Source organism: Miscanthus floridulus, chromosome 1 (genome assembly GCF_019320115.1).
Source record: "Miscanthus floridulus cultivar M001 chromosome 1, ASM1932011v1, whole genome shotgun sequence".
In the NCBI taxonomy this organism is placed as follows: Eukaryota; Viridiplantae; Streptophyta; class Magnoliopsida; order Poales; family Poaceae; genus Miscanthus; species Miscanthus floridulus.
In genome coordinates, this window is record NC_089580.1 from 162,467,552 (window position 1) to 162,484,202 (window position 16,651).

At 47.3% G+C, this 16,651-nt stretch overlaps 1 protein-coding gene across 1 annotated transcript; it reads right to left on the bottom strand.

The window, feature by feature from the left end:
- Positions 1 to 89: 89 nt before the first annotated feature.
- On the bottom strand, positions 90 to 4,980 carry LOC136546111 (GPN-loop GTPase QQT2-like). Its single transcript, XM_066538086.1, has 7 exons — positions 4,755 to 4,980; positions 4,503 to 4,647; positions 4,175 to 4,401; positions 1,658 to 1,948; positions 1,157 to 1,362; positions 797 to 1,071; positions 90 to 232 (listed from the first exon to the last, which is right to left on the bottom strand). Exons 1-6 carry the CDS (start codon positions 4,815 to 4,817, stop codon positions 798 to 800), a joined length of 1,206 nt encoding a protein of 401 aa, XP_066394183.1. The 5' UTR covers positions 4,818 to 4,980; the 3' UTR covers positions 90 to 232; position 797.
- Between the last annotated feature and the right edge of the window lie 11,671 nt (positions 4,981 to 16,651).

Consider the following 16,651-nt stretch of genomic DNA (forward strand, 5'->3'; position numbering starts at 1 on the left):
CAACGAAGATGATTAGTTCAGCTCAGCGACGGGATAAACTTCAACGTGAGGTTCCAAAAATATGGCATAAACTGCCAGCAGCAGGGCATCAGAATTTAAACGAGTAGGCTAATAACAAAGTCAACAACCTACTGATATTGACAGTTTTTCATTCCACTTCAGTTAAACCGTAGACAACTAGTAGCCCCATTTGGATTCTCCGTGAGGCACACCAAAGTTACTATTGGATCCCCTGCCAAGACAAAGCTTAATAACATCAGATCCGAATTGAAGAATCAAACAATAGTGTAACAATCGATACCATCTCATCTTGGTATTAGAATAGCAATGCATTGTGGGTTCTATTTAAAGTAAGTTCAGCTGTTCCAAATTATAGTCTGTTTTCGTTTTTCTTTAAGTCATTTTTTCTAACTTTAACCAAATTTATAGACAGATATATCAACAATTACAATATCAAAAAAATGTATTATCAATACATATTTCAAGGTTGACTTATGAAACTAATTTAATGTGCTAGATGTTGATCCATTCTCCATTGAACTTGAACAAACTTAGACTAGTTTTGACTTTGGACAAAACTAAAACAACCTATAATATGATAGGTCAGTGTTGCTAATGCAACATATAATATGCCTCTAGGTCAAGTAACAACTGCAGATATACGTTGGTTAGCATTAGTGCCAGAAACACATATTCACATCCAATGCAAACTAGTGTGTGAGCATTATTAACAACTTCCTCAGATTCCAAAACAACTGACTACATTACAAATTTAAATGGAGCAATACTACAGTACCTCAAAAACCAAAATGAGCCACTTCCTCTTCTTCTCCTTCATCTTCATCTTCATCATCCTCAGAAAATCCAAAATCTTCCAATGCTTCCTCTTCTTCCTCCTCATCGGCATCATCCATCATGTCTGAAACAGAATTTTTGTCCTTCAAACCAGTGCTGAGAACCACAGTTTGTCCTTTGGATTTCATCATATCTTTCTGCAATTTTTCCATATTCTCCTTCCTGCGTTCTTCCTCCAATCTTTCCTTTTCAGCAATCCTCTTGTCAAGATCAGCCCTGAAACTTGTCAAATACCAATTAGTAACACAAGGTCATAAACAGGAAGATCAGTATTCTAACTGTTCATATGGGGAGACAAGACCTGTAGGTTTCCATGTATTCCTTGGCGCTTGCTTCTATAGCTTCAAAAAATGTATTGACTCCAGCACCAGAAATCGCAGATACTCCAACAGAGCGCAAATTCTTGTAGAATTCGTCAAGAACCAGAGAGAGGCTTCGTGTATATGTAGCGGAGTACGATTTGTCAGATTCCAAAGCTGTCTGAAACACCTCAAAGTCTTGCATCCACTGGTCAGCAATGAAACAGGATGTCAGTGCCTGATAGTGAAAAGTCAAACTGGTTGAATGTACAGTACAATATAAGCACAAACTGGCTAATAAGGCAATTAACACTTTGAACAAAGCTTAAGGTCACAGACACAACCTTGGCAGGTTGAACCTATGAACCTATACATATTTCACAGTAAGAAAATTCTGCATGACATGCAAATTGTAACTTTGGGAAGATGTGAATGTATGGCAGGTGCAAATGCGATAGAATCAACAACAAAGTAAACAATACTGTCATAAATGGTATACATACTTCGATAGCGAACTCATGCTTGGCAACATCAACCTTGTTGAATGTCAGGACTAGAGGGAGGCGAGTTTTGTAGAGAATACTGCAGGCATAGAGCATGTTGCTCATAAAAGTAACAGGGTTTGTTGATCTGGGAGTGTCAACAACATATGCTACAACTGTTGGAAACGTCGATGCAAAAGCTTCAGTAATGATAGCTCCTGAAGCTGACCAAGTGAAGATCTCAATCTGACCAGGAGTGTCCACCAGTACATAATCCAATTGGTCCGCACGCCTTTCAATGACAGACACAACCTAAGAATGAATATTAAATGTCATATTAGCTGAAGAAAATAAAGGTAACAGGAATGTGCATTTCCCATATACCACCATAAGTACAATATAATTTTGCAGCAAAGTTAAATTATTCAGTGTGGCATCAGATAAATCCCCCGGTGCTCCTATGTGGATTGAATTGAGCACAATTTCTATGGGAGCTTGCATGGAATGGTAAGAGTTGACATGACATCCAGTGTGTTTTATTAGCACGTTTAACCAAAGTCATCATTCACAAAGCACATCAGTTCTCTGTCTTCGATCCCAAATCCTGTTAGGGCACGCACAACGGCCGTGCTGGCCGTCGTCTCCGAGTGCTAATTTTGCAATATCCCCCTCCATTCGCTACAGTAATGAGGAGAGAGAGCGAAGCCGTCGCGTCGTGAGACGACGGCGAGCGCTCGTGCTCCCAGACGGACTCGACGGCTGGCTTCGCGTTGTACCGAGCCGTCGTCTTGAGCCGATGCCGCGCGGATCTTGCTGCGAGCGCGCGAGGTGAAAGAATCACGCCAAAAATCAAAGCCGTCTTCTCTGTCCCTTCGTCCTCACCGGCAGCGCACGGAGGGCGAGCAGCGAGCAGGCGGCGCCGGCAGCGGGGAAAGGGCAGGGCGAGCAGGGCGTCGGCACCGGGGCAGGGCGGGGCGAGCAGGGTGCCGGCACCGGGGCGGGGCGGGGCGGAGCAGAGCCGCACAGCGAGGACGAGGGCGTGGCGGACCACAGCCGGACCGGCGAGGAAGAGCTGGGCCACGCGGCGGGGCAGGGCGAGCAGGGTGAATATGGCGGAGGTGAGCTTCGCAGGTGTCCATGGAAACTGAATCCAGAAATCCATCGAACAGTGCCATTCCCTAGCATCTCTTCTTCTATCGACTTGACTTGCATCCAGAAATCCATCAGTGGCTTTGTACCGACTTGACTGTTCTCTCATGCATGGATGGATCGTCAAGTTTGGGATCCGGCAACCAGGTAATCTCCTTGTAAACGTCACATGTTTAGTTGCAGCCCTGAAATTCGGCATGCACTGCAATTCTATTTTTTGGATAGCATTTGCAACTTTGCAAGATCCATGTGTTCTAAGATCATTATTTTCAGTTAGTGATGACTGAATGTTTTCAGTTACTGATAACTGGATGTTCTTTGCTACTAGCAGGGAAAATGAGGGAGCCATGGTGAGTTGTGTTTTGCTTCCAGCAAGGAAATTCTGATAGTTCTGTTAGTATAATCAGCTGATGGTCACTTGTTCTGATGGCAGCCTAGGAATTCACTTGTTCAGTTCTGATGGTTCCGATGGTTCAGCCTAGTAGTTCTGATGACAGACTATGAATTCACTTGTTCAGTTCACTAAAAATTCTACTTGTAACGTATGTTATATTTGATTTATGAAATATATTTATTACATTATATATATAATAAATGATTTATTTTGAAGGATTTGTTTTGCATCAATTAGCAACACAATGGTACATAGAAATGATATTCATGATTGATCATGGTTGCATGCCAAGCATTAAACGATTTGTAGACGGCTAAACAGACAGCAGCTGTCTGTTTAGCTATCTGTGTTGTAAATTCCAAGAACATACAGACAGCAGCTGTCTCTCTGTTGTACATGCCCTTATGTTAGTAGAATCTTAACAGTGCACAACATTCTTGTTACTACTGTTGACACATTGGATCAGCAAATTGAAATATTAGCCCTGTGTAGAAGTGCAGCTCTAAAGCTATCTAGAATTCTAAATACTATTTTGCCAAGCTGCAGGACTAACAAATTATTATTCAACTCATAGGACACAGACAAAAAGAATTATTAGCATTCTCATATAAGCAAGCACTTGGTGCCTACACACAGCATACTGGGCACTACAGTGGTGTTAGCCAAAAAAAAAAAAAAACTGTTCACAATGGTCGCCATGTTTGAATTACACACTATTTTTCACCTAACTAGTTGTTCAAAATTTCAAACCAGATGACCCCTTTTCCATTAGATTTGACTGGAAATATAGTTCAATCGAACAAAGACAGGCAAGCACAAGTGCTAAACAACCAGCATACCTGAAGACGAATGGGATACAAGTTTCCACCTCGAAAACTTGTGAACTTAGAACCGGAGAGATAACAGATAGAACTAATAAACAGACTAACAGGCCAGCAGTAATATGAAATGCTATCAAAACGACAGGAGTGATGGAAGAGATTATAGCAATCAACCTCATCGAACTTAGTGGCAAACAAGTTAAGCGAGGTGAGGATGCCACCATTGGGACCAAGGCTGTACTCCTTCATCACATCCTTATACCGCACAGTGTCACGAATATCAATGTTGGCCCCAAATGGCAGAGTCATCACCGCAGGGTCGAGGTTGACGACGTAGCCCCTCTTATTTGATCCCTGCGTATCGCATACCAGCCGGTGCATCAAGGTCGTCTTCCCCGTCCCTGAACAAGGGGACAGAACAAAACTGTCAGCTCTCAGGTCGGTTTTTGGATGTTCATGCTACTGAATGTAATTAAACAGTGGGCGAGCGAAATCGACGCACCGGCCATGCCGATGACGATGATGATCACAGGATTCTTCTTGAAATTGGTGCACCCCGGGCCGATAGAGAGGCTACCGATGGAGTCCGCGAGCTCCTCGCCCTTCCCGCTCCCCTCCTCTGCCTTCCCCTTCCCCTTCGTGTCCGTCTGCACATGCTCCACAGCAAGGGCGCAGAACAGTCACTACCATGGCCCTAAACCCAAATTTGAGGAAAGAAAAAATCCGAAAGGGGAGGGTGGCGGCGGCGGCGTGCCTGGTCCTCGAGGTCCATCTGCGTGGGCTTGCTCGAGGCGGCCGGCTCCGAGTCGACGTCCATCGGCGGTGCGGTGGTTTAGTGGAAACGGTGGTCGACAACCGGCGGGAGGAGAGGTGTAGCCGCTAAACCCTAGGCTTCACCGGGGGTCTGCTCGGACGACCGCGGAGTCTGCGGAGACGACGAACACGAGGAAAGGGAATGAACAAGAGAGGATGGTGGGAGCCAGGATGTGTTGGGCTGTAGCCTGATGTGGTTTCGAGTTGTTTCCTGACTTACCGACTTAAGACAGTGGGCTAACCGCCGTGTGGGTTAGGCCCATGCCTCTACGAGATTGTTTGTGTGGGCTGATGCAGCCCATGCTACGGCGCTGGTATTAGGCTATTTCGAGTTTCATTTCGCGGTTTTTAAACTCTACCTCTGTTCTCATAGCATAGGCAATGGCCTTACCTTGGAGGCAAAAAGATTTGCAAAAATTCTACATTACACTGTCATCAAGTATTCCTCAGATAACCAAAACCTGGTCACTCTCCTCATTCCTCAATTCAAAGTCAGGTCACAATAATATCACATTGGAGATTAGTACCTCTGATAGAAGATTTCTAATCTCTCAACACAGCAGTGGATTGCAGGATATTCAAAATGCCAAGAAGCCAGAACTGCACCGCTCACTCATTAGCACATCAGGCAAAAAAAAAAAAATGATACAAGGCCCTATACTTCCTTCACATGTCCAAACCCCTGCACACCCCTAAATGCCCAGTGCAACAGGCCCTCTCTAATGTACCCTGGATTCCCTTGGACCTAATTCATGTATGTTGTACTTGATGTTTATAATGCTTAATGAAGTTCCTTAACAAAAAAATAGATGTTTGAAATGATCAATGAAACAAGATCTTCCATGCATAGTTTCATTTAGTTCCATAAGGTAGCCAAAACATTTAATTACAATGCACGAGATTGAGATAGTCCGATGAAATAAAACTCTCTATCCCTTTATGCTAGTTTCAGTGTGTTTTATAGTGCTAGAACATTATACACCTAGTTTCATCCTATTGAAATCCATCTCATCTCTCTACATAAATTTCTCGCATGTCAATATTTTTGTGTATGTGATATCTTATCTAATGAGATTGAAACCTCTACAAAACCACCACTAAGAATAGCCTAAAAGTTAACGAGACGATTGACCGTATGTACCATCGGAAAATTCATTGTGACTCCTATACTAGCTTTTAAACTTTTTTCTGCCCCCGTGCAACTTTCGTCGATAACTATTAACTTTCTAACAGGGTATCAGAGGGAAGGAATAAATTAAAGGCTAGTATAGTATAGAAGGTAGTGGAACATTTGCCATGATAGCTCCAGAACAAATAAATTTATAATATTGTCACATATAATCAGATAAATACAAAATTTATATGAAAATTGTAGAGATCAATAAGATCTAAATCTTTGTAGTTCACGACATTTTCATTTCAGATCGTTTATGAGCAGTGGTGGATCCAGAAACGGACCAAGAGGGGGGGGGGGCTAAATAATAGAAGACTTAAAATGGTACTAGCAAAGTAGTCATAAACTAATAGATTTTACAAAGAACATAAATGATGATATGGATTCAAAGTGCTCAAAATATCAATAAGAATAGAAAGGGGATGGGCTGTCAGCTTGGTTGGGCTGTGGAGAGGGCTGTTGGGCCAAGTTTGAAGACCTGCTCCTTGGTTTTTCGGCCCAAGAGGGGGGCTGCAGCCCCACGAGCCCCCCCCCCCCCCCCCCCCACCCCCCCACACACACACACACACCCCACCCCCTATTTTCTTTCTCAAAAGAAAAAAAAACAGCCCCCCACCCCGCCACCCTGGATCCGCCCCTGTTTAGGAGCGCACTCACATATTATGAAATTCAATTTTTTAAATTTTCAAATGATTTTGGATGCAAATACACCGTATGTCAAAGTTCTAGTGCTCGACGGGATCTAAAACTTCGCACTCACATATTATGAAATTCAATTTTTTAAATTTTCAAATGATTTTGGATGCAAATACACCGGATGTCAAAGTTCTAGTGCTCGACGGATCTAAAACTTTGTAGTTGAAAATTTCTCGTTAACATAATTTAGAAGCCAAAATATTTAATATAAGATTTTTTAATGTGTCGTTTAGTTTTTTAGGCAATTCCCTCTATACCACTCAGGGAGTTAACAGATGGAAGTGGCATCATGAGGAAGAAAATTTAAAAGCTAGTATAAGATCAGTCGCAACATAAACTTTTTAATAATTTGTCTCGAAGTTAATATACAGTGACCGCACATAACGGTGTCCGTCACTTTAACCTCGGCCTTGTTCACTTTGCAAATTTTTTGAACCCGATAAATAGTACCACTTTCGTCTTATTTGACAAATATTGTCCAATCGTGGACAAACTAGGCTCAAAAGATTCATCTCGTGATTTCCAACTAAACTGTGTAATTAGTTATTTTTTTTACCTACATTTAATACTCCATGCAAGCGGCTAAAAATTGATGTGATGAAGAGAGAGTGAAAAAACTTGGAATTTGAATGGCATCTAAACGAGGCCCTCAACAAAAGTGGCGGGCTTCGTCTTACACCCATCACTTTTTACACAAGTGATGATGGGTGGCTGTCCGTTCATTATTGATCCTTTTAGACGGCCTACGGCCACATACTGTGTACGTGTACGATGACTATCGCTTCATGAGTTAACGGCGTACGCCAGTCGCTATTTAGCTGGTATTTTTTCGAGATGGTATCCTATGGCATATTTTTCATTAAGAAGAAGTAGAGTGTTACAAGTCACATAGGACTCACAGTGGTCCTTCTTTGCTGCTGTTGTCGTATCAGCTTCCTTGGCATATGCTTGGCCGCCGAGCCAATTGGTTCTTTCTATGGCAGATGCTTTGCCGCCTTTGTTGTTGGAAGCTCGCCTCGTCACCATCGCGGTTTGACTACACTTTAGGTTACCAGTGTGTTGTTGTCATTCTTTCATAGGCTCAGTCTGTTAGGGTCTTGAGGCTGAGGTGCCCCCCCCAAGCAAAGCATCCACCAAAGAAGCCGATACGACAACAACGACAAATATCCGCGAGAGAGGAACCACGGCGGCCAAGCATCCGTCGGAAAGAGACGCGCATTGGTAGCGGCAAAATATTCGCTACCACCGCATCAAGCGAACCAGCAAACTGCAGCGGCAAAGTATCTGCTCAGCGAAAACACACCAGCAACAAAGTATCCGCCAGAGAAGCGACAAGGGAAGCGCCAAGCATCGCCGAAGAAGCGACCACACTATATGACAGACACAGGCGTTGAAGGACATGAGGTGTGCACAGGCACAACCAAAAAGATCCATCGCCAACCGGACGAACTGCAGGAGCACTAACGACACGGACGACCATGCGCAACACCGAGGAGGAAGGCAACCCCACGCGCGCCATGACATGGAACTTCAGAGGCAACGCCTCCAAGGAGGATTGCGATGCAGATAGTGCCGCCATTGCCTTCCCAGAAGGAGCTTGGTTTTCACCTAGAAGATCCACGCCGGCAGGAGAGGGAGGTGCAATGACAGATGCCTTCAAGAAGGAAAACGGCGCCCCAAGGGCGTCACCATCGTCGGCCAGACAGCTAGGCCTTCGCCTAGCACCACACCACCAAGACGCAGACCACGAGCAGGAGTGCAGTGGCCATCGCAGTCACAAGACGGTCACGAGCTAGACAACCGGCACGCAGAGGCGGTGGGGGGGGGGGGGGGGCGAGCCGGCCGCCGCCCAGGGCCGACAACCAGTCGCGCAGACGCCAAGCCCTGCCATGCATCCAACCCGTCCAGCCACCGGGAGCCCGGGTGAGCCTGATGGCCGCCGCCGCCGCCGCCCCGGCTACAGCCGAGCGCGGGCGCTGGGAAGCGCACACAAGGTAGCCGCCGTGCCCTAACCGCCATGGCTAGGAACCTGCCGCCAAGTCTCTCCAAGGCGCAGGAAGGCATGGGAGGTTAGATCCGGCACCGGGAAGAATAGATCGCGTGGAGGCATGGCTGGATCTGGCCTCCAGTGACCGGCAGCAAGCACACCGGCAGTGGAGAAGTCGATGGGGTCGAAATTGGAGGGGTGGATATAGAAGGGCGGGGAAGGAGAACGAGGTGCGGATGGCCACCCCTTTTGAAGAGCCGCCGTTCACCTGAGAGCGGCGGCGGCGGCCAGGGAGCAACCGGCGGTGGGGAAGAGTTGCGGTAGAGGCCAGACGCCCCCAAGTCGCCTCACGAAGGAGACGACGCGGGGTCGGGGAAGGGAAAGCCATTCAACTGTTTACTCCTTATTGATTATGCTTTGCCGGCCGTACTCATGCATGAGTAGTGCTATTTAGCTAGTCTTATCTTTACCTATAAAAGAAATTTAGCAGTACCTCTTAGGATTAATAAAGTCATTATAGATGTATCGATGTTCATGAGCAATATAAAACTCACTATACCGAGTTAAGGACCGACTACCCACGACGTGAGAAAGAGAGAGAGAGAGAGAGAGAGAGAGAGAGTTTGAGCACCGGGTCCCACAGAGAGAGAGAGAGAGAGTTTGAGCACCGGGTCCCACCATTGTGCGGGACGATGCCAAGTTACAAAAACTTCTACTCGAGAAAAGTTACCTGCCTCGATGCTGAGCCGCCTGGGCAATTAAACAAATATTTTTGTACAAGGGCAGAACTTGAGAAAGAAAGGAAATACTTTCACTTATTAGATCCCACTTGTACTACCAGCATCGATGCAAATATTGCATCTCTGATCCGATTGTTGGCATCGATGAAACTTGGCAGGGGAATCTCTTTGGCACCGACTATGCTGTGGCTAGTCTAAAACTGGGTGTACAAAAATACATGTTCACATATATACATGAGATTAACAAAGTCACTATAGATATATCATTGTTCACGAGCAATATAAGCACATGGTGCTAAGTCAAGGACCCGGACTGGGTATGGTTATAAAAAATACACGGCATATATGTAATGTATAGTATAATATAAAGCAAGAATTTCATGTAGGAATACAAGTACGAATAAATCAAATAACATATCCCGTAAATCTTGAATGAACATAATTTAAAGCAAGAATTGATCAAACAATTCGTATGAAAAAATTGTATTATATATATACTAGTATGTTCCTGTCGATGGACAAATCCTAAATCATGGACACATAATCGAAGAGCTGACAACTCCTCGTCACTCATCGGAGAGCTTGTCGAGCAACATCCGCATCACCTTGACCTGCACCTGCAAGTCCTCGATGTAGGTCGCCGTGTCTTGGAACAGCTCGCCGAGCCCGCATGGCTCGCGGCAGACTGGCACCAGCCTCCGTAGCTCCCTCACCTGCTTCACCAGTCTAGAATCCTCCACCATGTCCCTCTCGCTAATCGCCGGCGGCGCCAGCGGTCGTGTCGCCTTGCTCCTGCTATCTCCTCTCATCCTCGATCGATCGTCCAGCACCTGCCTTCGCCGCTGGCGGCAGCTGGAAGGGAAGAGCGCTGAGGATGAGCTGATCGATCGAGGAGGAGGGAGTGGTCTTCTTGGACGGAACAAGGCAATAAGGCACGTCGTCACCCGGGCAAAGGCAATGAGTGCGCACGCATATATAGCCGCAATCTTTGTTGTTTACACCATGGATGGATAGGGATAGATGATCGCGAGAACATGGGCGCGCGCACAACACCCAATCATGTGTGCCGGGCGGCCGGTGCGGCTTCCAGATGCGCATGTCCGAACCGTCACCGCGAACCACACACAAAGGGTGCGCGCGCGGCTTATTCTAATGGCGCCGTTGCTGCGGTTGGCGGGACACGGACCGGCGATGCAAACGCAGCGCGGTGATTCTGTATTGCCGCCCGCGCGCCCGCCGACGACGACGCACAGCCGGCGGCGCGCGCGCGGCTTCGCGGAAAGCCTTGCGTCGTCATGCCGATCGATCGATCAACCAAGCAATGCAGATGACCGAACATGCACGTTGGTAGTAGGTGTCACGGGCTAGCTGATCGATGTGTACGCTTTTGGTGGCTAGGATTGATAGATCAATCAGGCTACTAGAGCGATGAATAGGTAGAGCGAGCGTGCGTGCATGGGTGTGTGGTCTGTTTGGCGCTGGCGCGTTGTTGCAGCTGGGAGCGAGCACATGCAACCACATGCACGATGCCGCCATTGCCATCCAACAAACCGGAACGCCAGCTGCAACAGATGCACCCGTCGCTATTATATCGGCCGATCCCTTCTCTGTACATGTGTGTGTTGCATGAAGGCGTGCATGCATGCTTGCTATGAGATGTCGCTTGCATTGCTTTGCTTGCCTATAGCTTCGTCCATGCCCTTTTGTCACTGCAACACCCTGGATTATTCTCTCGTCTGCACCTTTCCGTTGCCCGTAGCCATCAGCAATCTAATCTGCATATTTTAGCACGTTAGGAAGGCTTGGGAGAGACTCCTAATCACGCACTAATTAATCAGCCCTTGCACCGTCATTCCAGCTCAATGCGCATGCGTGGTGTAGTGCATTTTCAGCCAATAGGTTCCTTAGCTTCCCTTGCACAGAGAGACGTGTGCGTGGTTGGTTAGCCGGCAAACTTAATTTGGCCGTGCATTATTGGATACATCGATGACACGTTCGTGCTAACCATCTGTCAAGTTGTAAATTAAGGACGCTGATGATTAACGTTATTTTCCGATCACTAATTTATTGACTATATATTAGCAGGGGTTTGCACCGAACGAAGCTGCGTTCACACACAGATCGATGTCAATGCTGCAACACTCGGTGCTGTGTTTGTTGTTTCCATACTGCACATCCATCTCTGAAGTTTCAATTAACAAATTTGCAGTGCAATTCTTTTCCTTTTATTTATGAAGTTAAGTCTACCACACAATATTGGACTATACGGCGGCTAAGGCATTGTCACCCTGATAAGCAGAACTTTTGCATTGATATAGCAGGGTGATGCGAAGGATTTCAGCACCAAAAGGTAAAATAATAAACTTCATAATGCGTAAACACTTTTTAACGACGTCTTCTCTAATGAGTTACACTAATGCTGAATGCATGTTACTCTCAGTGTGATGATATACATATATTATTCTAGTATATTATTATTACACGTACCCTTGTTGGGGTGTGTGTGTGTGTGTGTGTGTGTGTGTGTGTGTGGGGGGGGGGGGGGGGGGGGGGGGGGGGGGGGGGGGAGAGAGAGAGAGAGATGCATGCCGCATGTGTGCTTCCCTGGAAGAAACCGTGATCAAGTGGGTAGCAATCGTACGTTATGCTCGGCCAGTGACGCCTGTACACGCGCGCGCAAGCTTGTCAATCCCTGTGTAAACAAATACACACACAAAAGATATGCATATATATAAGTACCTAGATTCTCACTAATCGCTGCTAGGATAAGCTAGGATGTGCATGCTGGGGTTCATCTTCTTCTAGCTCCCTCATATAGTCATATATATAGTTTAATTGGAGTTCAGTTAGGGGGAATCAAACAAACAATTGTATTGGCTGTCCGGTCTTTTTTTTTTTCAGCCGGAGCACTGTTTTTTCTCACCAAATTCCAATATGAACAGTGTTTTAGCTGCTACAGTAGAAATTCAATGTCAGCCGACCCCTCTCGTAGCTTTTGAATCATGTCCCCACGTGCTTGATGCATACATCCAAGGCTAGGGCTAGCTGCGAACCGCAAAGTGACTGTTGGAGTGGCCCGCACGCATCCACGTATCGTGTCCTCCAGCCCATTGTGTTGTTTAAGAGGGGAGACAGAGAAGCATTAGGCCGGCCTAACCATCATTAGCCTTCAAACAAATTATTGGGTGTCATCGAGAACTAGAATAATCCTCTCTAACCAAGAACCATAGCTAGCTTAGCAGTACTCTTTTTTTCTGTTAATATAAGAGCCTCCTGCTGAAGGGTTACAATTACAATTTATGCATGCTTTGATGGGCCAGGCCTAGCTAAGCAGCTTTCACTGTGAATATATGCGCATATATAGTCGTATATACTGCACCTAGGTTGGACATTATGCATACATCCAAGGCTAGGGCTAGCTGCGAACCGCAAAGTGACTGTTGGAGTGGCCCGCACGCATCCACGTATCGTGTCCTCCAGCCCATTGTGTTGTTTAAGAGGGGAGACAGAGAAGCATTAGGCCGGCCTAACCATCATTAGCCTTCAAACAAATTATTGGGTGTCATCGAGAACTAGAATAATCCTCTCTAACCAAGAACCATAGCTAGCTTAGCAGTACTCTTTTTTTCTGTTAATATAAGAGCCTCCTGCTGAAGGGTTACAATTACAATTTATGCATGCTTTGATGGGCCAGGCCTAGCTAAGCAGCTTTCACTGTGAATATATGCGCATATATAGTCGTATATACTGCACCTAGGTTGGACATTAAGCCCTTGTTTAGTTCGCGAAAAGTTTTCTAAAAAAGTACTATAATACCCATCACATCGAATCTTGCGATACGTGTATCGAGCATTAAATGTAGACGAAAAAAAACTAATTGCACAGTTTGGTTGGAAATTGCGAGACGAACGTTTTGAGCCTAATTAGTCCATGATTGGACACTAATTGTCAAATAAAAACGAAAGTGTTACAGTAGCCAAATTTCTAACTTTTCGCGAAATAAACAAGGGCTAGTTTGTTGACTTGTGGACCCGTGGTTGTCATGCATGACGCGGCTCATGAGGTGAGCTCAGTGAAGGGTTGTAGTTGTCTAGTTGAGTATATCGGTCAGTTGACAATGGGGTCGGATAAGCTTGGAGCCATCTGTTAGGTACATTTTCTTCAGAATACAGGTCAAAGAACTGAAGGCTAGTGACATCCCCAACCTTTGCGAGATACTTGTTCGGCTATGCTGTGTTGGAATATAAATGGGCTTGACCCAATTGAAAATATTCAATTATTTATTTTAAATAAATCTCAGAGGTCTATTGATGTATGCATATAGCAAATAGAAGATACCCAATTTAGTGACGCGGAAACAGACGCTTCAATGTGTGATCACATACGTGTGTAGTTGAAACATGTCTCTCATGTGTTGGCCCTAAAACTCAGATCTTTTGTGGGTACATATCGTAGACACGGTTCAAGAAAATGTGTCTATAATCTATACCTACGACGTGTCTGCAGTGTAGGTGCTTGTCACATATGAGGGCAACCAAGTCCATGTCCCTTGATGAGGGCGTGGACCCGAGAAACTAGTAACTTTGACATAGCATTGCTCCTTTACATCCACCCTCCTCCCACCCCTCCGCTCCCCGTGGACCTCGAATCAGATCTTGCCATCTCTCATCTTCATTCCCCTCGACCCCTCTGCTCCCCACCTCACATCCATCTCGACACGTTCCATGGCTACCGCTGCCACCTCCTCTCACTTGACCTTCGCCTCCACTGTAGGCTTGACGCCCTCACCGTTACATCCTCCTCCCTCTGTGCCTCCAAGAAGGTGGAGGGTTTGGGTGCTAGCGGCGGTGAGAGCTGCCGCGCCAATGCGGTGCACAGTGGTTGCATATATGAAAACACGTCTCCTTGTAATAATCTCTTTAGTCTTGCGTTGTTACCGTACAGTAATATTGGGTGGAAGATCGCTAGTCTTATGGATCAAAAGAGCAACAGCACACGAGAGACGAAACACATGGGTCCTGACCGGCCCCTGGCCCCCTGCCCCCAGTCCACATGAACAGTGCGAAGCTACCCAGTAGGGATTATTCTGGTGAGTGGAGTGATCATGGCACACAACTAGTTTATCGTGTTCGACGCCAAAGGCCCAGGACGCATCAATCTCGGCACTGCTCCACCTGAAAATGACAAGGAATCTAGTTAAACAGAGTAACCGTGTCCTCTCCGATGTGGACACCTCCCGATTGTACACATGGTTTCGCTCGTTCTCGATCAGGAAACAATAAAATACACGCACGCTGTTCTTTATTTAACTCAGACAGCAGACGTCGCCAAGTGCTCGTCCTGGACTCCTGGGCAGTCAGTCGTCCCAGAAATCCGTGGATGTGCACGGGGACTATACACGTCGACAGGATGCAGGAGCATGCATGGCCTCCAGGCTCCTGCTGGCTCAGCCTAATAATATAACGTGCGCGTCTCGATCGATCGATCAACTCCAATGGCAGCTAGTGCGTGCGGGCGTGTGTGGGGGTGAGGGTGGCCTCTTTTTGTGCTGTGCGGGCGTACGTGGCCGGCCGCTAGCTTTAGTTTTTACTTTTACCTGCTGAGAGGCGGCCGGCCGCGAGCCAGCCGTCTATCAATCGACAATCGCCATCGCTCACGCACGCACACCATTGCAAAGTGACAGCGTCGCGTGCGCGCAGTGCAGGCAACTTTCTCATGTGTAAAGGCCACACTGTTCGGGAAAGGGAATCTGCTCCTCTTTGGTGCGTGGTGTCTGCCTCCGACGGGCGGGCCTCTCATCAGACATAGGCGGTGTTTAGACACAGGATACTAATAACCGCGAGATGAATTTATTAAGCCTAGTTAACCATCATTAGCACATGTGTTACTGTAGTATTTTATTGTCAAATCATGAACTAATTAGGCTTAAAAGATTCGTCTCGTAAAGTAGTTGTAATCTGTGTAATTAGTTATTTTTAGTCTATATTTAATACTATATGTATGTGTTGAAACATTTGATGTGACAGGCTATAAAGTTTTGGCGGAGAAACCCGAGGAGGGCATACTGGTCCGGTTGTTGCTGGCGCCTGGCGGGCTTGAACATATGTCGCTTGAGACTCTGCCGGACTGCAACCTTGATGCTTTCTGTTTCTCATGCCTTGTCCTAGTATTGAGTTAAAGTGACACGATAACAACTTGAATTAAAGAGGGAAACGTGTGATAAGCTTCGATCAGCACAGTAGTTATGGCAGAATAGCAATAAACTTTTTTTTTTCTCTTATCGAGAGCCGGCCAAGAGGATGCATGGAGTTGTGCGGTCATGCGGAACTTTTGACCTGACCGGTGTACATTTTGGTTTCATCAAAACAGACTTTAGTTGGGCTTCTTGGCCGGTTGTGTTCTGCTAGCTAGGGCCCGGGTCCGAGCCCGACCCAGCTTCCTAATGTTAGCACGCAGTTCCGACCCAACGAGCGATGGATTTCCTCTCTTGCTTGCTCCCAGCAAAATCCTGCAGGTACGACCACGACAAGCAGCAGCTACCGCCGTACTACGCTTTCAGCGCGACGCCGTCCGTCCGGGCCCCAACAAAAGCGCGCTCCCAATACCGGATCGTGGGGGCGCCAGCCGCAACGTACACGCATGTGCCGACGCCGTGCAAAGTCGCGCAAGCGCAGCCTATGGACAGCACTGCCTCTGCCTGCCTCCGTCCGTCTCGCTCCGATCCGTCCATTATTGGTGGTCCAGGCAGCACGCAGCACGCAGCACCGCAGCAGCAGAGTCCCGCCCCGCCCCGCGCGCACGAGACTCCACTGCGGAAGAAAGAACCAAAGCCGATCGATCCATCCAACGACGGGCTCGCCCGCCTACCCGGCTGGCGGTCGACAGGCCACATGCGCAAGCTGCTGCTGCCACCGTGGGCTTCAGCGCTGGCCGCCGGCTGGGGCGCGCGGCTCTGCGGCAGCATGCATGCGGGCATGCACGGCCACCGCCGGGCGGGTACGCCACATGCATGCGCGCGCCAGCGCCAGGGCCAGGCAGGCACGGGCAGGGAAGGGGCCGGACTGCCGGAGCAGGCGTGCGCGCGCGCGCCCGTACGCGTCGCGTGCATGCGCAGGGGGAGGAGCTGGATCGATGCGCTCCTGGTACGTCTCGTGGGCGTGGCGTGGGCCGCCCCGCGCGCCCGGTCCACCACCACCCAATCTCATCGTCATGCAATGATGCAAACTGCAAAGCGCGCGCCT